At 43.3% G+C, this 25,577-nt stretch overlaps 2 protein-coding genes across 3 annotated transcripts in view; one reads left to right on the forward strand and one right to left on the reverse strand.

Moving 5' to 3' along the window:
* Positions 1 to 15,126, reverse strand: part of LOC131954803 (uncharacterized) — a 94,541-nt gene extending 79,415 nt beyond the window's left edge. For both annotated transcript variants that reach the window (XM_059318596.1, XM_059318594.1), the window contains exon 1: positions 14,821 to 15,126. The gene's annotated coding sequence lies outside the window, so the exon portion shown is untranslated. The remainder of the gene's footprint in view (positions 1 to 14,820) is intronic.
* The window catches only part of LOC131954800 (uncharacterized), a 153,155-nt gene that overhangs the window by 9,704 nt on the left and 117,874 nt on the right, over positions 1 to 25,577 (forward strand). Inside the window, exons 2-3 of the mRNA XM_059318588.1 lie at positions 301 to 453; positions 1,908 to 2,061. Of these exons, the coding sequence (XP_059174571.1) occupies positions 301 to 453; positions 1,908 to 2,061 (307 nt within the window). The remainder of the gene's footprint in view (positions 1 to 300; positions 454 to 1,907; positions 2,062 to 25,577) is intronic.

Consider the following 25,577-nt stretch of genomic DNA (forward strand, 5'->3'; position numbering starts at 1 on the left):
TAGGGTACACGTACATCTACAGAGATCTAATTGGTACTATGAGGTCAAGGTCATTTGTCCCTGGATCTGATCCAGAGTTTCTTTCAGGCATTCCCCCCCTCCTCGAAGTTCATCTACCGCCCCCAACCCCCCCCCCCCCCCAAAACGAAATATAATTTATATAGAAAATATATATTTTGATCAGTGTCCGCCTCCCCCGCCCCCCACGGAGAAAAAAGTCTGAAAGAAACACTGATCTGACCAGATAAAGCTGTGTGTTAATTTTTAAATTGTTTTCATTAAAAGTTTGTTTTCCCTCAGGTATTTTTGGAGCTTCACGAAAGTGGCGACCCAGAGACGTTCACCGTGCGAGTAGAAGCGGGTATCAAGGGAAGTGACCGCGCCGAACATGGGTTGATGTTTGATTTCATTGTTACGTCCCTTGGATTGGTAACTACTGTAAAAGTCCATTTGGTGAGTTCTAATAACATAATTAGTAAAATAATGAAGTATTAATTGGTGATTGGATGAGTCAAGAACATGTCTTCAATATGGAGGAAATAAAAACACAATTTGAAAGATTCTAAATTAAGTAGCAACTTTGACTTAAAATTGGGGGAGACATTTACATACAAATTTCACAATCAAATTAATTACGAAAAAAAAAAGAAAACAGGAAAGATTACTGTTAGAAGTAAAGGGTGTCGAAGTGGTGGGGGTGTTGGGGGGGGGGGGGTGATGTCATAGTTTTCATCACCAGCCAATCAGAATTCCAAGTCAATCTTTCAACTTGGCTGCCGCTTAGTATAATTGTAATATTTAAACTGGTACTCCCGCCTCGTACACCCCCACCCCGTCCATCCCCGCCCCATCCACATTAAGAAACCCAGTTTTTAAAGTGAATGATTGAAGCAGTACACACATAGTTTGATGTAAACAATGACAGTTTAAAACATCTGAATGATTGAAGCAGTATACAAATAGTTTGATGTAAACAACGACAGTTTAAAACATCTGAATGATTGAAGCAGTATACAAATAGTTTGATGTAAACAACGACAGTTTAAAACATCTGAATGATTGAAGCAGTATACAAATAGTTTGATGTAAACAACGACAGTTTAAAACATCTGAATGATTGAAGCAGTATACAAATAGTTTGATGTAAACAACGACAGTTTAAAACATCTGAATGATTGAAGCAGTATACAAATAGTTTGATGTAAACAACGACAGTTTAAAACATCTGAATGATTGAAGCAGTATACAAATAGTTTGATGTAAACAACGACAGTTTAAAACATCTGAATGATTGAAGCAGTATACAAATAGTTTGATGTAAACAACGACAGTTTAAAACATCTGAATGATTGAAGCAGTATACAAATAGTTTGATGTAAACAACGACAGTTTAAAGCATCTGAATGATTGAAGCAGTATACAAATAGTTTGATGTAAACAACGGCAGTTTAAAACATCTGAATGATTGAAGCAGTATACAAATAGTTTGATGTAAACAACGACAGTTTAAAACATCTGAATGATTGAAGCAGTACACAAGACATCCTACATACAAAAAAAACTACGACAAGGGAAATCACCGAAAAAAAACTTTCTGCCACGGGCAAGGGGAGACTAGCCGTGTAATTTACTGGAGCGTGCAGGGGGAACAACTGTTGTATCGACAAGCCTGTCTTATCTACCTTAGCTGGTTCTTGTTCTTCGTCCCTTAGTCAGTAAAAAAAAAATCAACGAAAAATACGACAGAAAAGCCAGACACAAACTATTAATAGTAACAAACCTCCCCCACCCCCCTCTCCTTATAAACAGTATATACTAAAGCAACATTTGACTAGAACACCCATATAAATTAAACCCCCTATATAAACGTAACCGTATATAAACTAAACCCCTTCATCTATCCACAGAGATACTCCAATGATGGATATCATCCCTTAAAGTTGGATACCTCATGGATACAGGATACATGGATTACATGGATACTTTTACTTGGGATCTGGATAATTGGATATATGGGTTACAAGAAGTTCTGGAAACACGACAACCGCAGTACTTACAAAGGTAAGTAATTAAATTTTTTAATTAAAGTCTTTAATTAAATCTTGAATCAAAGAAGCCTGGAATGAGATCCCTGCATTGTGTTTGTATTGTGGGTGGATGGGACGTGGTCTGTTGATGGTGTTGTAAAGTGTTGGGTGGTTCTGTTGATGATGTTGTAAAGTGTTGGGTGGTTCTGTTGATGATGTTGTAAAGTGGTGGGTGGTTCTGTTGATGATGTTGTAAAGTGGTGGGTGGTTCTGTTGATGATGTTGTAAAGTGGTGGGTGGTTCTGTTGATGATGTTGTAAAGTGTTGGGTGGTTCTGTTGATGATGTTGTAAAGTGGTGGGTGGTTCTGTTGATGATGTTGTAAAGTGTTGGGTGGTTCTGTTGATGATGTTGTAAAGTGTTGGGTGGTTCTGTTGATGATGTTGTAAAGTGTTGGGTGGTTCTGTTGATGGTGTTGTAAAGTGGTGGGTGGGTCTGTTGATGATGTTGTAAAGTGTTGGGTGGGTCTGTTGGTGATGTTGTAAAGTGTTGGGTGGTTCTGTTGATGGTGTTGTAAAGTGGTGGGTGGGTCTGTTGATGATGTTGTAAAGTGTTGGGTGGGTCTGTTGATGATGTTGTGTTGGGTGGGTCTGTTGATGATGTTGTAAAGTGTTGGGTGGGTCTGTTGATGATGTTGTAAAGTGTTGGGTGGTTCTGTTGATGGTGTTGTAAAGTGTTGGGTGGGTCTGTTGGTGATGTTGTAAAGTGTTGGGTGGGTCGTGGTCTGTTGATGATGTTGTAAGTGTTGGGTGGTTCTGTTGATGATGTTGTAAAGTGTTGGGTGGGTCTGTTGATGATGTTGTAAAGTGTTGGGTGGGTCTGTTGATGATGTTGTAAAGTGGTGGATGGGTCTGTTGATGATGTTGTAAAGTGGTGTGTGGGACGTGGTCTGTTGCTGATGTTGTAAAGTGTTGGGTGGTTCTGTTGATGATGTTGTTAAGTGTTGGGTGGGTCTGTTGATGATGTTGTAAAGTGGTGTGTGGGACGTGGTCTGTTGCTGATGTTGTAAAGTGTTGGGTGGTTCTGTTGATGATGTTGTAAAGTGGTGTGTGGGACGTGGTCTGTTGCTGATGTTGTAAAGTGTTGGGTGGTTCTGTTGATGATGTTGTAAAGTGGTGGGTGGGTCTGTTGATGATGTTGTAAAGTGTTGGGTGGGTCTGTTGATGATGTTGTAAAGTGTTGGGTGGGTCTGTTGATGATGTTGTAAAGTGTTGGGTGGGTCTGTTGATGATGTTGTAAAGTGTTGGGTGGTTCTGTTGATGATGTTGTAAAGTGTTGGGTGGTTCTGTTGATGATGTTGTAAAGTGTTGGGTGGGTCTGTTGATGATGTTGTAAAGTGTTGGGTGGGTCTGTTGATGATGTTGTAAAGTGTTGGGTGGTTCTGTTGATGATGTTGTAAAGTGTTGGGTGGTTCTGTTGATGATGTTGTTAAGTGTTGGGTGGGTCTGTTGCTGATGTTGTAAAGTGTTGGGTGGTTCTGTTGATGATGTTGTAAAGTGTTGGGTGGGTCGTGGTCTGTTGATGATGTTGTAAAGTGTTGGGTGGGTCTGTTGATGATGTTGTAAAGTGGTGGGTGGGTCTGTTGATGATGTTGTAAAGTGTTGGGTGGGTGGGTCTGTTGATGATGTTGTAAAGTGTTGGGTGGGTGGGTCTGTTGATGATGTTGTAAAGTGGTGGGTGGTTCTGTTGATGATGTTGTAAAGTGTTGGGTGGGTCTGTTGATGATGTTGTAAAGTGTTGGGTGGTTCTGTTGATGATGTTGTAAAGTGTTGGGTGGGTCTGTTGATGATGTTGTAAAGTGTTGAGTGGGTCTGTTGATGATGTTGTAAAGTGTTGGGTGGTTCTGTTGATGATGTTGTAAAGTGTTGGGTGGGTCTGTTGCTGATGTTGTAAAGTGTTAGGTGGGTCTGTTGATGATGTTGTAAAGTGTTGGGTGGTTCTGTTGCTGATGTTGTAAAGTGTTGGGTGGTTCTGTTGATGATGTTGTAAAGTGTTGGGTGGTTCTGTTGATGATGTTGTAAAGTGTTAGGTGGGTCTGTTGATGATGTTGTAAAGTGTTGGGTGGTTCTGTTGATGGTGTTGTAAAGTGTTGGGTGGGTCTGTTGATGATGTTGTAAAGTGTTGGGTGGGTCTATTGATGATGTTGTAAAGTGGTGGGTGGGTCGTGGTCTGTTGATGATGTTGTAAAGTGTTGGGTGGTTCTGTTGATGGTGTTGTAAAGTGTTGGGTGGGTCTGTTGATGATGTTGTAAAGTGTTGGGTGGGTCTATTGATGATGTTGTAAAGTGGTGGGTGGGTCGTGGTCTGTTGATGATGTTGTAAAGTGTTGGGTGGGTCTGTTGATGATGTTGTAAAGTGTTGGGTGGGTCTGTTGATGATGTTGTATCAATTTATTACACAAAACAAAATACGACACAAAATATATAGGCCCCTACCAGTCCCCAACTTTAGACTCGCCCAGTGTCTCAGTGATCTGGTGCTAATCAAATTTTAATGAGCGCGCGAAGCTAATGCAGCTGGACATATCTAATCCAGGATTATCTGGACCCATCTAATCCTGGATTATCTGGTCGCCGAGGTGGCTTTATTTAAACATCGGGAATTCCCGTTGTTAGCCGGCTATAGTTGTCACGTGATCGGAGAGTGAACCCGTCTTGTACGGTCACAGACAGCGGGGTTCACCGGGTTTACGTGGGTGTATGGTTCACCGGGTTCACGTAGCTGTAGGATTCACCGGGTTCACGTGGCTTTAGGGTTCACCGGGCTCACGTGGCTGTAGGGTTCACCGGGTTCACGTAACTGTAGGGTTCACCGGGTTCATGTGGCTGTAGGGTTCACCGGGTTCACTGGGTTGTCATTTGTCACACATACGTCCAAAGCCCTACCAGCACCCGTGAAATCGACCAATGAAAATGAACGTTACATTGTCACTTAGGGATTAGCACCAATGGCAACGTGTCTTCTAATGACACAAGACTTAACACACGTGTGTCCCGCATCGGGCGAAGTTCGCGCCAAGTCTGGTCGTCTGGATCGTGAGGACTGAGGAGGTGTGTCCCCCCCCCCCCCCCGCTCACTGAGGAGGTGTTTACATTTGGTGCGAGCTGTGTCTCCCCCCACCCCAACTACTGCGGTCCCCACTGGTCATTGATTTAGCTAGGTCCGCCCCCCCCCACCCCACCCCCCGGGCTAATGGACTGAAAGTGTCGTGGTGTGAGCAAGTGACAACATCAAGGTCGTTTCAAGGTTAAGGTCGACTTTATAAAACGTACAAGATGGGATTATCTGTTTACAATCATGGAAGTAGGTTAGCCGCTGTAGGATTATCGAAGTCAAATAATCTTACAAGTGTCGCATTAATCTCCAGATATTTGCGACCTGTTTAACGTTTGATTTACAAGACTCACCTTTATGGTATGTCTTACCATTTGGGTGTGTCACCATTTAATTTGTTCCACCATTTGGGTGTGTCACCATTTAGTTTGTTCCACCATTTGGGTGTGTCACCATTTAATTTGTTCCACCATTTGGGTGTGTCACCATTTAATTTGTTCCACCATTTGCTTGTGTCACCACTCATTTGTATTTCCATCGGTGTATGCCAACTTGTATCACCAATAGTGTTTCACAAGTGATGTGTCACCACTGTAAGCTTCTGACATGAGAGAACTTGCGTATCTCGAGAACAGAGAGAGAACTTGCGTATCTCGAGAACATTTAGAGAACTTGTGTATCTCGAGAACATTTAGAGAACTTGTGTATCTCGAGAACATTTAGAGAACTTGCGTATCTCGAGAACATTTAGAGAACTTGCGTATCTCGAGAACATTTAGAGAACTTGCGTATCCCTTGAACAGAGAGAGAGCTTGCGTATCTCGAAAACATCTGGAAACTTACACCTCTTGTATCAAAGATGTTAAAGTGGTTGATCCAGCCTGCTAAAAATAGCCACAAAAAACTCGCGTGCTTTTTAAAAGACGCACGTGATGAGATGAATACAACCGTAGAACACTTAATGGGCTGAGAGGTTCAATGGTGGTTGGTGATGTGGTTGGTGGTGTGGTTGGTTGGGTGGTTGGTTCGGTGGTTGGTTTGTGGTGGGTAGCTAGTTTGGTGGTTGGTTGAGTGGGTGGTTGGTTGAGTGGGTGGTTGGGTGGGTGGTTGGTTGGGTGGTTAGTTAGTTGGGTGGTTGGATGAGTGGTTGGATGAGTGGTTGGATGAGTGGTTGGATGAGTGGTTGGATGGTTGGATGAGTGGTTGGATGAGTGGTTGGATGAGTGGTTGGATGAGTGGTTGGATGGTTGGAAGGGTGGTTGGATGAGTGGTTGGATGGTTTGATGAGTGGTTGGATGAGTGGATGAGTGGTTGGATGGTTGGATGAGTGGTTGGATGAGTGGTTGAATGGTTGGATGAGTGGTTGGATGGTTGGATGAGTGGTTGGATGAGTGGTTGGATGGTTGGGTGGTTCGGTGGTTGGATGAGTGGTTGGATGAGTGGTTGGATGAGTGGTTGGATGAGTGGTTGGATGAGTGGTTGGATGGTTGGGTGGTTAGATATTCAAGAGATAAGCTCTAATGGCCAACACTTGAACCCAATTTTTTAACCTAGCCAACTTGGCGCATGCGCAGCTGTTGGTCCCACATTTAGTCTGATACCGTGTTGAGCTAATATGGAACGCCCCCCTCCACGAAACTCTCCACCCCCTCCAGGAACTTCTACCCCTACCCCCACCTGCCCCCCCCCTTTCACTCAGTAGATAAGAGCTCACACATTACATGAGCCGCCTCAGCAACAATACATTTCTAGCATGTGACGATGAAATCGACGAGAGACTTTATGGTCCGTCTTGAGACGATTTGATGGCGAGCTACATCGATCGCTGGCCTGACGTATCGAATGGTACAGGATTCGTTTTCTCTTAGTCGTGTCATACTTGCCATTTTTTTACTTGCCATTTTTTGCTTGCCAGTTTTCATCTTGATCTTTCCAATTTTTTTTTTTGAACGTGTACATTTCCACCTGCCCTTATAAACTGCGCTATTCTGATTTTATCAATTCCTACTTGGCCTTGTCCAGTTTATAGAACTGACGATGTTCTAGATTTATTTTACTTACATATCTTTTACCCCCCCCCCCCCCCCCCCAGCCAACTGTAAACAGAAATCCCACCAAATATCAGTCAAGCCACCGTCAAGTTTCCCGCCAAATATCAACTGATGAAGTATTTATGGCCAAACATTCGACTACAGAGTAGGACTGGCAGTTTTTAAAGGCAATTCTTGAATTGGACAAATCCCGCGAGATTTGGCCGACGTTTGCAGCGCGTCATAAAACAAACCGGAAGTATCGTCCAGTTATCGAGGTCGACAGTAGCCGCAGAATAAACGTTAAAAATGGGAAGTAAAGGGTTACATTTGTGTGGTAAAGGGTTTTAATTGTGTGGTTAAAATAACATAAAAACTCCCAAGGAAAAGCGATCTATTTTTTTTTTATTGTCGAATCCCCGACATAATGCACTGAGGCGACATACGGAACTTAGCTCCGTGCTGACTATACAATAACAGATATACGGAACTGTATGTGTACTTTGAGATATTTGGACAAAATTTTTTGTAATTTTTTTAGTGCTATTATCATGAAAATGGAAAACAGAAGAAAAAAAATCGTAAACAGTCGATTTGAAAAGTTTTAATTAAAATATTTGAACCTGAAATTATTAATCTTGATTACTAAGACTTTAATATTTCTCTGTATATTTCCGCCCCATTAGAAATGATAAATGAATGTTGTTAGGATATGGAGTGGTCGGCTGCATGGTTTAGACTAGTACAGAGTTTGGCTGAGCTGCTGTTTGCTAAGTTTGGAAATCATAGATGTATCTCTAAATGAACTAAGTCTACAAACGTTAAATTAAATGAGCTAATCTACAAACGTTAAATTAAATGAACTAAGTCTACAAACGTTAAATTAAATGAACTAAGTCTACAAACGTTAAATTAAATGAACTAAGTCTACAAACGTTAAATGAAATGAACTAAGTCTACAAACGTTAAATGAAATGCAACATCAGCAACAAGCGAACTGTATTCATTGGGTATGTAGCGGAACACCTAAACACTAAAACACCCTAAACACCAGAAAACCCTAACACCAGAACACCTAAACACCAGAACACCTAAACACCAGAACACCCTAACACCAGAACACCCTAACACCAGAACACCCTAACATCAGAACACCTAAACACCAGAACACCAGAAAACCGATACTACAATTTTATGATCGATTTTATTTATCGCTTGGATAAGCGGTCGTGCATTATAATGTTGGGATTGGGATAACTTTATTTTGTACCCTTGATTTGCCACGGTGAATCTTTTTGAAACGTACCAAAAGAAAAAAAAACCCACAAATACATAGGAAAAAACGCAAACAAAAACACAAACACAAACCCAACGCAAACGTCATACGCAATCACAAACGCAAAGACAAATACATCACAAAAGAAAACACAAACTCAACCAAACGCAAACTCAAACTAAATTGCAAACACAACTCAAACACAAAAGAAAACGCAAACACAAACGCAACAGGCAAACGTAAATACAAAACACAAACGGAAACACAACTACAAACACAAAAGAAAACAAACGCAAACAAGCTGGCGGTTTTATAATCGTTCACTAAACTGAATCAGGCGCGTCTGTCGGCGCTCGGACAGGGTGCGCTTTGACGCCACGGGCTAGGCTATGAGCACTTTGCGTTTATGTTTGCATTTAGGTTGTGTTTATGTTATGAGTGTTGTGTTTTCATTTGTGTTTTTATTTGCGTTTGTTTTTTCCCTAAAACCCAACCACTCGGACCCCACCGACATTTGAGCTAAAGGCGCTAAACCATGACACCATTAGACACCACTAGATGCCATTAGACACCACTAGACACCAGTAGACACCATTAGACACCACTAGATACCATTAGACACCACTAGACACCAGTAGACACCATTAGACACCACTAGACACCATTAGACACCACTAGATACCATTAGACACCACTAGACACCACTAGATACCATTAGACACCAGTAGACACCAGTAGACACCATTAGACACCACTAGATACCATTAGACACCACTAGACACCAGTAGATACCATTAGACACCACTAGATACCATTAGACACCACTAGACACCAGTAGACACCATTAGACACCACTAGATACCATTAGACACCACTAGACACCAGTAGACACCATTAGACACCACTAGACACCACTAGACACCATTAGACACCACTAGACACCACAAGATACCATTAGATACCATTAGACACCAGTAGACACCAGTAGACACCATTAGACACCACTAGATACCATTAGACACCACTAGACACCAGTAGATACCATTAGACACCACTAGATACCATTAGACACCACTAGACACCAGTAGACACCATTAGACACCACTAGATACCATTAGACACCACTAGACACCAGTAGACACCATTAGACACCACTAGACACCACTAGACACCATTAGACACCACTAGACACCACAAGATACCATTAGACACCACTAGACACCTTTAGACACCACTAGACACCTTTAGACACCGCTAGACACCACTAGACACCACAAGATACCATTAGACACCACTAGACCCCTTTAGACACCACTAGACACCTTTAGACACCGCTAGACACCACTAGACACCACTAGACACCTTTAGACACCACTAGACACCTTTAGACACCACTAGACACCACTAGACACCTTTAGACACCGCTAGACACCACTAGACACCACGGTAACCCATCTAATCACACCACCAGATGACGTTCGATCCACCCTCTCTCCCTCCTCTCTCACTCCCTCCTCTCCCTCCTCTCCCCCCCCCCCCCCCCCCCCCCACCCCCTCTGTATCGTTTACATTTTATTGCACATTCCGCACGTAACGAAACTTGCATATCAATATGCTGTATAATTCAAAATGTCTGCCTAGAATTCCCGAAGGACAAAAATAGATTTTTGCTCTGGTAAAAAAAGTAAAAAGCAAAAGAAAGAGGAATTTAAAAAAAAATGGCAACAAATAGTTTAACTTGGACGGCAACTTTTATGACGCCAATAGATTTTTATTCTAGAGATCGCGATGTTTAAAAATGGAAATATACATTACGTGTGATCTCACTAAAGTGGTCTCTCATTCCGTTCTTTTGTTGTTGGCAAACATTTCAGAGAGTTGGTTTGAATTCTTCTTGCAATAGTGGTTTGTTTAATTAATAGTGGTGTGTTTAATTAATAGTGGTGTGTTTAATTAATAGTGGTGTGTTTAATTAATAGTGGTGTGTTTAATTAGGTGTGTCAGTTCTCGAAATGTTGGTATGTCTTTTTGCCTGGTATGTTGTTCTATAGAGCAAAATAAAACATTTTTTTTGTTTAATAAAACAAAAAAATAAACCTGGAGTGATCTCTCCTTTCTGGAATAGTCTTATATTAAACAACAGGGGATCGCAACTCGGGGTATAGACATGATTTTTAATCAATTTTGAATTACGTAAACTTTTAAATATAGAATAGAATCTAGTAGAAAAAAAAGTGCGCACCAAGTGAATGACAAACAATATGTGTATAATAGTGCAGAAAATTATTAGTACTTTATAAATTCACATGCATTTTTGAGAAATCGGAAATAGCGTAAATTACTATTTCCGATCAACGGAAATTACTCGAAATTTGACAGAAGGCAGAAAATTAGATCTTTGACCCACATGTGAAATTTCATTTATCTATCTGAAACATTACTCAAGTTATAGGCTTTTGAAAAATTGAAAGTAGAATAAGTTCCACTTCCGGATACCGGAAATCGCTGAAAAGTTGATACAGAACTACAAATTAGATATAATACTTATATATGAAATTTCATCAACCTAGCGGTAACGGTACTCAAGTTATCGTGTTTATAAGGGGGGGGGGGGGGGGTTAGTTAATGTAGATATTTTCTAAATAAATTACATTTTTTATATGTCGTGCGGAGGTGGGGGAGGTGGACTTCTTTTAAGCAACTCTAAACCTAACTTATTCTTGGCCTAAACCTAACCTGTACTTGGCCTAAAGCTAACCTGTATTTGGCCTAAACCTAACCTGTATTTGGCCTAAAGCTAACCTGTACGAGTCGGGCCCGCTAGTAAAAGTTGAGGGAAGAGATCTTGCAATAAATTGTCTTGTGACGTCTGCCGATTAGGTCGGTTGGAGCCTGACACATGAGGTGTATCGCTAACTTTCGCCAGATAACGGCAAGTGGCTTTCTTTTTGATCAGCCTCTAGAGATACTTAGTTTCTAAAAGATACATCGGAGCCGGAATATTCCGGCTGTGCCGATCTTCGTGTTGAAAGCGTGATGGGAGACAATTTGGATGGCCATTTATCTCCCCTAAAAGAGAAATAACGAATGCATAGATTATCTCTCTTAGCAACAGGAGCGTATGATTCTGATGGGATTAAATAAGACTTATGTAGGGGGGGGGGGGCAGTGATAGTTCCTGTATCAGATTCCAGGCGTCTAGATGGACATAATTTTAAAAGATGTTACTTTAAAGATGTCCGACACACGTAAAGACACACATTACACGTACACTGTTAAGCTAAACTCAACTACATCCAGCTACATCCAGCTACATCCAGCTATACACAGCTAAATCCAGCTACATCCAGCTACATCCAGCTACATCCAGCTACATACAGCTACATCCAGCTGCACACAGCTACACCCAGTTATATCCAGCTACATCCAGCTAACGACACCACCATGACACACCCCCCCATCCTATCCGACCTTCACCTTCAGATCGTTATGACACGCTTCAAGGCGACTGGAACATCATTTTAAATTGGACCCGAATAAAAAACATCCTGGTCCATCCATTGTTGGTTAATTAATAATTAATTAACCCCGGCCTGTCGTGAGTATAGGCGATGTTTCTATTGTTTACATTCTGTGCTTGTATGTGCAACATACTGTGGTTGTTGTATGTGGGTAGTGTGGTTGTTGTATGTGGGTAGTGTGGTTGTTGTATGTGGTTGTTGTATGTGGTTGTTGCATATACGGTGATACACAATAGCTGTAGACAGGTAGACCTACACACACCCCCTCCCCTCACACCTACACACACCCCTCCCTCACACCTACCCACACCCCTCCCTCACACCTACCCACACCCCTCCCTCACACCTACCCACACCCCTCCCTCACACCTACCCACACCCCTCCCTCACACCTACCCACACCCCTCCCTCACACCTACCCACACCCCTCCCTCACACCTACCCACACCCCTCCCTCACACCTACCCACACCCCTCCCTCACACCTACCCACACCCCTCCCTCACACCTACCCACACCCCTCCCTCACACCTACCCACACCCCTCCCTCACACCTACCCACACCCCTCCCTCACACCTACCCACACCCCTCCCTCACACCTACCCACACCCCTCCCTCACACCTACCCACACCCCTCCCTCACACCTACCCATACCCCTCCCTCACACCTACCCACACCCCTCCCTCACACCTACCCACACCCCTCCCTCACACCTACCCACACCCCTCCCTCACACCCACCACTCCACTCCCCTCACGCCTACCCACACCCCTCCCTCACACCTACCCACACCCCTCCCTCACACCTACCCACACCCTCCCTCACACCTACCCACACCCCTCCCTCACACCTACCCACACCCCTCCCTCACACCCACCACTCCACTCCCCCACACGCCTACACACCCCTCCCTCACACCTACCCACACCCCTCCCTCACACCTACCCACACCCCTCCCCCACCTTCCCCCGCAACTCCCCACCCCTCACATTACTCTATACACCCTCGCCTCATGACATTCCACTCACACCCCTAGAACGCTCCCCCACCCCCACCCCCATACTCTACTCACACCCTTCACGTCTCTGCTCCTGCCTTGTCACCCCCCCCCCCCCGCCCCACGAATATTAATTGATATTTTCTTGTCCCCGGCAATCAAGCAAGTTGTTTGCTCACAATGTCATCCCCGGGGAGGGGCTGGGTGGGACGGGGAGGGACGGGGCGTTTACTGACAAATAAAACCCTCGCTACTGATCTTTGTGTTTCCAGATTAGCCTACCAAACTTCCGGCTATACGGAACACGTGACGGTATCGCTCACGGAAAAGTAGAACGGCAGGCATAATTGTATCGATTCCTTTTTGCGGGACAATTTTTATTTGAGTCCTGGCTACTTAGGGGGGGGGGGGACAAGAGAAAACTAATTGTTGCTACTTCAAAGGAAGGGAGGGGATCAATAGCCCTCACACTTGGAGGTATGTGTGTGTTGGGGGTGGGGGGTGGACGATTAACACCCCCTCCCTCCCCCCTCCACACTCGCCATCGCGGCTCCAGACATCGTTAATTAAAAGCTGAACATGATTTATAATAATGCATGAGTATCGATTCCAGTATCGTGCAGAAAATAATGGCCAGGATTTGTTTATTTACATACTTGCGTGTGGTTTATCCCAGTATCGTTGCGTTATCCTGCAGGTTTGATGTGTATTCGATTACTGGGTGCTTTAAACACATTTTTACTCAATGATATCACGAGGGATCTCTTTGGGATCATACACTGGAACTATTATTGCAGTAGCCGTGTGACCTTGATGTAGTGTGACCTTGATGTAGTGTGACCTTGATGTTGTGTGACCTTGATGTAGTGTGACCTTGATGTAGTGTGACCGTGATGTAGTGTGACCTTGATGTAGTGTGACCGTGATGTTATGTGACCTTGATGTAGTGTGACCTTGATGTAGCGTGACCTTGATGTGGTGTGACCTTGATGTAGTGTGACCTTGATGTAGCGTGACCTTGATGTGGTGTGACCTTGATGTAGTGTGACCTCGTAGCAATGTAGCCCTGCGCCAGATTGACAACCGTGTGAAACAACAACTGGTGTGAAACTAGCCGACACGGCCTATTCAAACAATACTTTTACCAATACAAGCCTGCGGTGTCATTAGCATAAACGTTGGTATAGCCGTTACACGCTGATGGTGTAGAAGTTACACGCTGATGGTGTGTTAACAGGACATGCTGCACACCCTAGCTTGTTGACACACGTGTGTATATGTTGATACACAGATGTTTTATGTTGATACACACGTGTTGTATGTTGATACACGCGTGTTTTATGTTGATACACAGATGTTGTATGTTGATACACAGATGTTGTATGTTGATACACACATGTTGTATTTTGTTGTTACACATATGTTGTATGTTGGAGTTTTGACGTGAGTACATGAAAGGATCGAGTTGAAATCTCGGTGACGCATGAGAACAACTCTACTTAACCTGCGTGAATGATGACATTTTTGTTCTCTAGGCCTATCCGCCACAGGTGAATGAGTATCTGGTTTATGATGTGAATTATTACATACTACATAACACAGTTTGTGACAAGTATAACAGCGATATATTGTATCACAATTTGTGTTTCACCGTCTGAAATGTTTTGTGGCCCACAAACATGACATCAGTTGTCCACAGCCACCAGATGACATCTAAATGACATATGTCACATGTCACTAGATGACATCAAAATGACATCTAGCGCACGACCACCAGATGATATAAATCACCAGGCCATCAAATGACATCTAGCTCTAGTCTAATCTATCTCGTAAGTTGCTAATTATAACCTTACCTTCTCACATGAACACCTGTTTCCAGGAACTTTCTAGCACTGGTACCTGCCCACAGGTATGGTCACACAGGTGCCTGCCCACAGGTATGGTCACACAGGTGCCTGCCCACAGGTATCGTCACAGGTATCGTCACACAGGTTCGCACGGCGACACAAATGTCGTGACGTGACAGTGCAATCAGCGAGTAGCGGCCCCTGCGTCTAGTGCAAGTTAATCCTGACAGACCAACACAGCATCAAGTCTACCCGAGTCTAGAACACGTTACTTTCGTCCCGCGGGTTGCTGATCGACACCTCTCCCTCAGAGAGTCGGGGTAGGGTTTGCCGCACCATTCGGCTGAAGGGGCCCGCGGTATCGTAGCGTCGCGTGGACTGTGGGGCGAGGGGTAGGGGCGGGCAGACGTGAGGCAACAGACGCCGGCAAGCCATGATGGCAGTTGGTAACTTTTCAAACGTCAGCCTGTGATCGCTTACCTGTTAGCCTGTGATCGCTTACCTGTTAGCCTGGGATTGCTACCTGTTTAGCTACTAGTCGCTACCTACTAGCCACTGGTCGCTACATATTAGCCACTGGTAGCTACCTACTAGAAGCTGACCGCTAGCCTTTGGATTACATAACCTGTTATTACATATTTCTTCAGCTGTTTTGTGTATTTCTGGATTAATCTTCTTCGATAATCCGGTAAGTTAATCTCGTACTAATCTCGTTCTATTTACCTTCCTGGATACGCTGACCTAGACAGCGAGCTTTTTAATTGATGATCTTTTAATTAAGGCCGCTGACGACAACTGTTTGAGATTAGGTGACCTTGGAGACAAGGTCACATAGCATTAACACATCCATACTGTATGGTGGTTTAATGACGTCATTAAAACACCGATCTATTCGGTCACGTGGTTTGGACTTTAAATTTTAATTACAGTTTCCCTCATTGTCAGCGGCTTAATGAAGTCATGGCAGTGTTATTTGTGTGTGGTAGTGTGTGTGTGTGTGTGTGTGTGTGGTAGGGTGTGTGTATGGTAGTGTGTGTGTGAGGTAGTTTGTCTGTGTGGTTGTGTGTTTGGTTGTGTGTGTTTGTGTGTGTGTGGTAGTGTGTTTGTGTGGTAGTGTGTTTGTGTGGTAGTTTGTGTGGTAGTGTTTTTGTGTGGTAGTGTGTTTGTGTGGTAGTGTGTGATTTAGTTTGTATGGTTGTGTGTGTGTGTGGTAGTTTGTGTGGTAGTTTGTGTGGTAGTGTGTGAGTTAGTTTGTCTATATTGTTTTGTGTGTGTGGTAGTGTGTGTGGTAGTTTGTGTGTGTGGTTGGGTGTGTGTTTGGTAGTGTGTATGTGATAGTGTTAGTGTGTGGCAGTGTGTGGCAGTGTGTGAGAGTGTGTGACAGAAGGAGGGCGTGTGTGGTTGTGTGAAGTGGTAGTGACAGATTGTGTGTGAGAGGGTGTGTGTAGTGGTGTGTGTGTGTGAGAGAGCAAATGTGTGTTTCTGAGAGTGAGAATATGTGTGTGCTAGTGTGTGTTAGAGAGATTGTGTGTAAGAGATCAGAGCGACTTTGTGTGCGTCAGTGTGCGTGAGAGCGAGTGTGTATGTGTCTATGAGAAAGTGTGTGAGTATGTGTGTGTGTGTGTGATAGCGACCGCGATAGATGTACATAGATGTACGTGTATTGTGTACATAGAGAGATCTTTTAAAGCAGTTTTTGATGGAACTAAATTTAGCATCAGGCATAGCGGATCTGAGACACTTAGTCTTTCGTTAAGACACTTAATCCATCGTTAAGACACTTAATCCATCGTTAAGACACTTAATCCATCGTTGAGACACGTAATCCGTCGACTTTGGGTAAATTAAAAACAGGTATCGCAAAAATGATTTTCTGTAATATCGTTCTATCGATTACTGCAAGCTGCAGTGAATAAAATTGACCGAATCGGGACAAAAATCTTCTGTTCGTATGTAACAGTTTCTGAGTTATACCGTAATTATAGGCGAGTTGTGCGAATAGTCAGGTTGTACGAGAGTTGTGCGAATAGTCAGGTTGTACCAAATTTGTGCGAATAGTCAGGTTGTACCAAAGTTGTGCGAATAGTCAGGTTGTACCAGAGTCGTGCGAATAGTCAGGTTGTTCGAGAGTCGTGCAAATAGTCAGGATGTACGAGAGTTGTGCGAATAGTCAGGTTGTACCAGAGTTGTGCAAATAGTCATGCGATAGTTCGGTGCACACCTCCGCGCTAAACATGAGAATAGCATTGTTTTATGGTTACTTGGGACTATAATCAGTATGTGTACTGTGTACGTGACAATAGCCGTGTGTGTACTGTGTACGTGACAATAGCCGTGTGTGTACTGTGTACGTGACAATAGCCGTGTGTGTACTGTGTACGTGACAATAGCCGTGTGTGTACTGTGTACGTGACAATAGCCGTGTGTGTACTGTGTACGTGACGATAGCCGTGTGTGTACTGTGTACGTGACAATAGCCGTGTGTGTACTGTGTACGTGACAATAGTCGTGTGTGTACTGTGTACGTGACGATAGCCGTGTGTGTACTGTGTACGTGACAATAGCCGTGTGTGTACTGTGTACGTGACAATAGTCGTGTGTACTATGTACATAACGTGAGCCGTTCGACTTCTGTCATGCGCGTGTACTGTGTAATGTGTACATAACGTCAGCCGTTCGACTGCTGTCATGCGCGTGTATTGTGTGAGCAGACGTCTAGCGCGGCTATAAATAGCCTGATTGTTCATGTAGATTCTGCTTGCTGATAAGGGGCAGATAATTCTCAGACAGGGGGTTCAAAGGGGGTTTACGGGGGGTTTTACAGAGGGGTTTCCTAGAGTGGTGTCTCTCAGGGAGTGGATCGTCATCCCTCAATCAGAGGTGTACCAACATGGCGGCTAGTCTGGAGTTTTGTGTACCAAGATGGCGGCTAGTCTGGAGTTTTGTAAGCGTTTGAAGTGAAGTTATATCTGCTACCTACACCAACTTATTCCCCCCCCCCCCTTATCGAGCTGTACCGGCGACCCTGACCTACTGTCTGATTAACCTGTCCCCTTGTATTTGTTGACGTCCTGTCCCCTTGTATTTGTTGACGTCCTGTCCCCATTTAATTGTTGACGTCCTGTCTCTATTTGTTGACGTCCTGTCCCCAGGTATTTGTTGACGTCCTGTCCCCTTGTTTTTGTTGACGTCCTGTCCCCAGGTATTTGTTGACGTCCTGTCCCCAGGTATTTGTTGACGTCCTGCCCCTCTGTATTTGTAGACGTCCTGTCTCTATTTGTTGACGTCCTGTCCCCTTGTATTTGTAGACGTCCTGTCTCTATTTGTTGACGTCCTGTAGCCAGGTATTTGTTGACGTCCTGTCCCCTTGTATTTGTTGACGTCCTGTCCTTAGGAATTTGTTGACGTCCTGTAGCCAGGTATTTGTTGACGTCCTGTCCCCTTGTATTTGTTGACGTCCTGTCCTTAGGAATTTGTTGACGTCCTGTCCCCTTGTATTTGTTGACGTCCTGTCCTTAGGAATTTGTTGACGTCCTGTCTCTATTTGTTGACGTCCTGTCCCCTTGTATTTGTTGACGTCCTGTCCCCTTGTATTTGTTGACGTCCTGTCCCCTTGTATTTGTTGACGTCCTGTCCCCTTGTATTTGTAGACGTCCTGTCTCTATTTGTTGACGTCCTGTCCCCTTGTATTTGTAGACGTCCTGTCTCTATTTGTTGACGTCCTGTCCCCTTGTATTTGTAGACGTCCTGTCTCTATTTGTTGACGTCCTGTAGCCAGGTATTTGTTGACGTCCTGTCCCCTTGTATTTGTTGACGTCCTGTCCTTAGGAATTTGTTGACGTCCTGTCCCCAGGTATTTGTTGACGTCCTGTCCCCTTGTATTTGTTGACGTCCTGTCCTTAGGAATTTGTTGACGTCCTGTCCCCTTGTATTTGTTGACGTCCTGTCCTTAGGAATTTGTTGACGTCCTGTCTCTATTTGTTGACGTCCTGTCCCCTTGTATTTGTTGACGTCCTGTCCCCTTGTATTTGTTGACGTCCTGTCCCCTTGTATTTGTTGACGTCCTGTCGCCAGGTATTTGTTGACGTCCTGTCTCTATTTGTTGACGTCCTGTCCCCTTGTATTTGTTGACGTCCTGTCCCCTTGTATTTGTTGACGTCCTGTCCCCTTGTATTTGTTGACGTCCTGTCCCCTTGTATTTGTAGACGTCCTGTCTCTATTTGTTGACGTCCTGTCCCCTTGTATTTGTAGACGTCCTGTCTCTATTTTTTGACGTCCTGTAGCCAGGTATTTGTTGACGTCCTGTCCCCTTGTATTTGTTGACGTCCTGTCCTTAGGAATTTTTTGACGTCCTGTCCCCAGGTATTTGTTGACGTCCTGTCCCCTTGAATTTGTTGACGTCCTGTCCTTAGGAATTTGTTGACGTCCCGTCCCCTTGTATTTGTTGACGTCCTGTCCTTAGGAATTTGTTGACGTCCTGTCTCTATTTGTTGACGTCCTGTCCCCTTGTATATGTTGACGTCCTGTCCCCTTGTATTTGTTGACGTCCTGTCCCCTTGTATTTGTTGACGTCCTGTCGCCAGGTATTTGTTGACGTCCTGTCTCTATTTGTTGACGTCCTGTCCCCTTGTATTTGTTGACGTCCTGTCCCCTTGTATTTGTTGACGTCCTGTCCCCTTGTATTTGTTGACGTCCTGTCCCCTTGTATTTGTAGACGTCCTGTCTCTATTTGTTGACGTCCTGTCCCCTTGTATTTGTAGACGTCCTGTCTCTATTGTTTGACGTCCTGTAGCCAGGTATTTGTTGACGTCCTGTCCCCTTGTATTTGTTGACGTCCTGTCCTTAGGAATTTGTTGACGTCCTGTCCCCAGGTATTTGTTGACGTCCTGTCCCCTTGTATTTGTTGACGTCCTGTCCTTAGGAATTTGTTGACGTCCTGTCCCCTTGTATTTGTTGACGTCCTGTCCTTAGGAATTTGTTGACGTCCTGTCTCTATTTGTTGACGTCCTGTCCCCTTGTATTTGTTGACGTCCTGTCCCCTTGTATTTGTTGACGTCCTGTCCCCTTGTATTTGTTGACGTCCTGTCGCCAGGTATTTGTTGACGTCCTGTCTCTATTTGTTGACGTCCTGTCCCCTTGTATTTGTTGACGTCCTGTCCCCTTGTATTTGTTGACGTCCTGTCCCCTTGTATTTGTAGACGTCCTGTCTCTATTTGTTGACGTCCTGTCGCCAAGTATTTGGAGACAGCCCTGACTGCAGGTGGTGCCAATGTTTACCTGTCAGATATAAATCTCGCCGAGATCCAAGGTCACCTTCAGGTGCCGCACTCTACCTCTACGTGCCACCTGTGTACCGTCACGGGGTGTGTGTCTCTGTGTGTCCCACTGTGTGTCTCTCTGTCTCTCTCAGTATCTATGTGTCTCTACGTGTCTCTGTGTATCGATGTGTCTACCGTAGGGTGGGTATCTATCGAACACACAACTTAACCAAAACTCTAAACTTAACCAAAAACTCTAAACTTAACCAAAACTCTAAACTTAACCAAAAACTCTAAACTTAACCAAAAACTCTAAACTTAATCAAAACTCTAAACTTAACCAAAACTCTAAACTTAACCAAAACTCTAAACTTAACCAAAACTCTAAACTTAACCAAAAACTCTAAACTTAACCAAAACTCTAAACTTAACCAAAAACTCTAAACTTAACCAAAACTCTAAACTTAACCAAAACTCTAAACTTAACCAAAAACTCTAAACTTAACCAAAAACTCTAAACTTAACCAAAACTCTAAACTTAACCAAAACTCTAAACTTAACCAAAACTCTAAACTTAACCAAAAACTCTAAACTTAACCAAAACTCTAAACTTAACCAAAACTCTAAACTTAACCAAAACTCTAAACTTAACCAAAAACTCTAAACTTAACCAAAAACTCTAAACTTAACCAAAACTCTAAACTTTACCAAAACTCTAAACTTAACCAAAAACTCTAAACTTAACCAAAATTCTAAACTTAACCAAAAGTCTAAACTTAACCAAAAGTCTAAACTTAACCAAAACTCTAAACTTAACCAAAACTCTAAACTTAACCAAAACTCTAAACTTAACCAAAACTCTAAACTTAACCAAAACTCTAAACATAACCACGCCTTAACCCTCCTCACTGAGTATAGTATATCCTCAAGATGTCCAATCATTGGCCTCTGTCTTGAAGGCGGTCTAGATTCACGGTAATGAGACATGCCGTAGTGTAGCTTTAGTAGCTGTAGCGTAGCTATAACGTAGCTGTAGCTGTAGTGTAGTTGTAGCTTAGCTGTAGCGTAGCTGTAGCGTAGCTGTAGGGTATCTGTAGGGTAGCTGTAGGGTAGCTATAACGTAGCTATAACGTAGCTGTAGCGTAGCTGTAGGGTAGCTGTAACGTAGCTATAACGTAGCTGTAACGTAGCTATAACGTAGCTATAACGTAGCTGTAGTGTAGCTGTAGGGTAGTTGTAACGTAGCTATAACGTAGCTGTAACGTAGCTATAACGTAGCTGTAGCGTAGCTGTAGTGTAGCAGTAGCGAGTATTTCAGTTTAGTCAGCTGACCAAGAACTGACCAGTCGTGTGCAAACATGGTCTGGAACCACTCACGTCTTGAGATGGTGCCAAAATGTGTATCGATTACTGGGGCGATTGGTTCTTCGATTAATTAGCAGACCATCGGTTATTGATTGATTGATAAACCATTGGTTATTGATTTATTGGTAAAACACCGGCCCATCAATTGACTGGCACAGCTATCAGAGTCTGATTACATCTACGTCATTTATGAAGGCAGAGTACAGTTCATTAATCATGTCTTAGAACTGGTTAATTAATGGCCCAGTTCTAGCTCATTAATGGCCCGGTACTACCTCATTGATGGCCCAGTACTAGCTCATTGATGGCCCAATACTAGCTCATTGATGGCCCAGTACTAGCTCATTGATGGCCCAGTACTAGCTCATTGATGGCCCAATACTAGCTTATTGATGTCCACCCCCCCCATCTTATATGTGTCCATCTGATTAGTTTGACCTTGACACTTAGCTGAAGGTAAACAACTCACGGATCACGTGACATCCCCTGGGCTATAAATAGATCTTTACGGTCTAAACATTTCTTGGCGTAAAAATAATTGTGTTGGTGTTACGTTTGGCTGTGTGAGTGTTACGTGTGGTTGTGTGGGTGTGTCTGTGTTACGTGTGGGTGTGTGAGCGTGTACTGTGTTGAACACCTAGTGACCTTCACCCTACACCACGTGACCAGATAGATGCATATCGCACGTGCTTCTACCATTGTACCCCATAGATCCCTCAGATACAATAATCTTATCAGCCAATAATCTTATAATTATACATTTCTTACAGCAGCTTTCTCTAAAATATTTCTCCTGTATAAAAATATTGCCAGCCTTTGCCAAAATTATCTTCAAAGTACGGCGTTCAGCGTTGCTTTTTAACATAATTGGTTTTAATTAAAAGTGAAGATTTTTAATTCGATTAATGAAATGTCTCGAGAGATTTCTTTAATCTAGCGGTATCTACTGTCAAACTTTTAAAAAATATAATAATTTTCTTTTTATTGGCGGCACTATTGGGTACATTCTATCTTAGGCGCGCGATAGGATAAAAGATGTAGGATAGGCAAGTCAAGGTTAGTTTAAGGAAGGGAAAGTTGGCTAGAGAATTGATATTCTGGTAGAGAATTGATATAAAGTTGATATTATAAGATAGAGAATTGATATTCTGGTAGAGAATTGATATTCTTGGTAGAGAATTGATATAAAGTTGATATTATAAGATAGAAAATTGATATTCTGGTAGAGAATTGATATTCTGGTAGAGAATTGATATTCTGGTAGAGAATTGATATAAAGTTGATATTATAAAATAGAGAATTGATATTCTGGTAGAGAATTGATATTCTGGTAGAGAATTGATATAAAGTTGATATTATAAGATAGAAAATTGATATTCTGGTAGATATTGATATTCTGGTAGAGCATTGATATATTTCTAATTTATATGAGTATAGAGATTGATATTTGGATCGATAATCGATTTTGTATCGGAATAAAGAATTGATATTGTGATAGAGCAATGCTATTGGGACAGAGAATTGATATTAGAATAGAGAATTGATGTTGGGACAGAGAATCGATGTTAGAATAGAGAATTGATGTTGGGATAGAGAATTGATGTTGGGATAGAGAATTGATATTAGAACAGATAATCGATGTTTCGATAGAGCCACTACTTGTGTAGTGTGACTGTGTGTCTCAGCTTGTATTTCTATAGCCCTTGTGTTCTGTGTTTTAGATGTGAAAAGATTGACAAGACAAATGTCATATGACACATGTCATATGACACACGTGACATGTGTGAGCTGGTGTGAGAAGCGTCATTATGTACGTCACCAAACAAAACGTGTACAACTGTTTGAAGTCGGGTCTCCGGACCTCGACAGGGACCGGTGTTGTCGCTAGATCACCCTCCCCTAATTATGTTAGGTACCTATTACAGCTGAACGAACTCAGGGAGAACTGAAAATTGAACGCGAGCCATTGATGAACCCAACCAACCTCTCCCCCCCCCCCCCTTTTGTGTTTCATAAACCAGGTGTACAATAAAATAAAAAATATAATATTGAAACGTTCAGGCCAATCTTGTTAGCAGGGCTCACGTGTGGAATCCGTGGACCACTGAATGACCTCTGACCTACAGTGTTAGGACCACTGAATGACCTCTGACCTACAGTGTTAGGACCACTGAATGACCTGTGACCTTCAGTGATGAGGACCACTGTATGACCTTTGACCTCCAGTGTTACTGAATGACCTCTGACCTCTAGTGTGAGGACCACTGAACGACCTGTCGCCGTTAACTTAAGCTACGACTATTGCGATTGACCCGGGCGTCTAGACGTTATTATACAATGACCTTGACCCCCTGAATGTTCTTCCGGTCCCACAAGGCCATTCTACTGCGAATCACGTGATTGTTATAAAACAGTTTATCTGGCTCAGTTGGGGGAAAATGTTCCCGTTTACTGGCCTTACAAATATTTCAGGGGAAAATGTCCCCGCTTTCTTGCCCTACAAATATTTCACAGTTTTTTTACTGCGTTGTTCTGAGATCCAACGCGGTTTTATTTCCAACAAATATTTTTTTAAAATGGGAGATAACTGTAAGATTTGAGTGGCCGGAGGGGAGGTAATCGTAAATTAACTGGGCTGGATTGTCGGACTTGATAAATCGCTTTCTAAAATGGTAGCGCAGTATCCAGCGGCCGCTGAGGTAAGGACGTTTAGTGCGGGGTGAGATAACGTCCTACCCCGACTCGTGTGGAGGTGTGGGTGTGTGTGTGTGGGGGTGGGGGGGTCAAGATAAGGGTGGACATGTGTAGGAGGACGACACAGTTAAGTTGGGGGGGGGGGGGTAATGTGCAACAAGGCCAAGCCATACCTAGCTATGCCCATTTAGCTATGTTCAGCTAAAGCCATGTCTAGCTATGCTCATCTAGCTATTTCCAGCTATAGCCAAGTCTAGCTCTAGCCATCCATTATATCCAGTTTCAAACTTTCTTAGAGCACCCCATAATCCTTAAGCCATCTACTCCATGAACCACGCCCACTATAGCGTGACCCACCTTCAACCATCACGAGCCTAGCAATAAAATATTTAGTGACTATAACCTACCATCATTACCTCGGTCTCCCTTGGGTCTCCCCCCCCCCCCCAACCACCCCTACCCCCAGTTTCCCATCCCTACCCCCATGTTTCCCCCACCCCTCCCCCAAGATTTCCCGATCTTAAGTGGATGTTCCAACACATTTTCCCGTCTTTGTTCCACCCCCCCCCCCCATCCGTAGATTTGATTTGTTGCCGCTTAATTTGTTTACTTTTTGTTTCCTCTTTGAAAAAATGGATGAGTTTTCTTGTTCGGCTCTACGAGAACATTGTAGGTAGAGTGACTAGCACAGCCCTTACATGTAGGTAGAGTGACTAGCACAGCCCTTACATGTAGGTAGAGTGACTAGCACAGCCCTTACATGTAGGTAGAGTGACTAGCACAGCCCTTACATGTAGGTAGAGTGACTAGCACAGCCCTTACATGTAGGTAGAGTGACTAGCACAGCCCTTACATGTTGGTAGAGTGACTAGCACAGCCCTTACATGTTGGTAGAGTGACTAGCACAGCCCTTACATGTTTGTAGAGTGACTAGCACAGCCCTTACAAGACGTTAGAATGACTAGCACAGCCCTTACAAGACGTTAGAATGACTAGCACAGCCCTTACAAGACGTTAGAATGACTAGCACAGCCCTTACAAGACGTTAGAATGACTAGCACAGCCCTTACAAGACGTTAGAATGACTAGCACAGCCCTTACATGTAGGTAGAGTGACTAGCACAGCCCTTACATGTAGGTAGAGTGACTAGCACAGCAGTTTGACGCCACCTTGAACTGATGACATAAACATGAATTACCTGATGTCAATTGAACCATTTTTTGAACCAAGAGATACCAACACAACTTATATTAAATATTTTACCAGTGATTAAATTGTCTAGTGACTAAATTGACCAGTGCCTACTTTGACCAGTGACTAAACTGACTCGTGACTAATTTGACCAGCGACTAAATACACCAGGGACTACGCAGATCAGTAGCGACCATAATTAGCTTAATTATCCGCCATTTTCTTTAATCAAAGTACAAAACTGTAAGGTACAA

Source organism: Physella acuta, unplaced genomic scaffold, assembly GCF_028476545.2.
Source record: "Physella acuta isolate Inbredline_101_S28 unplaced genomic scaffold, ASM2847654v3 ptg001030l, whole genome shotgun sequence".
NCBI lineage: Eukaryota > Metazoa > Mollusca > Gastropoda > Physidae > Physella > Physella acuta.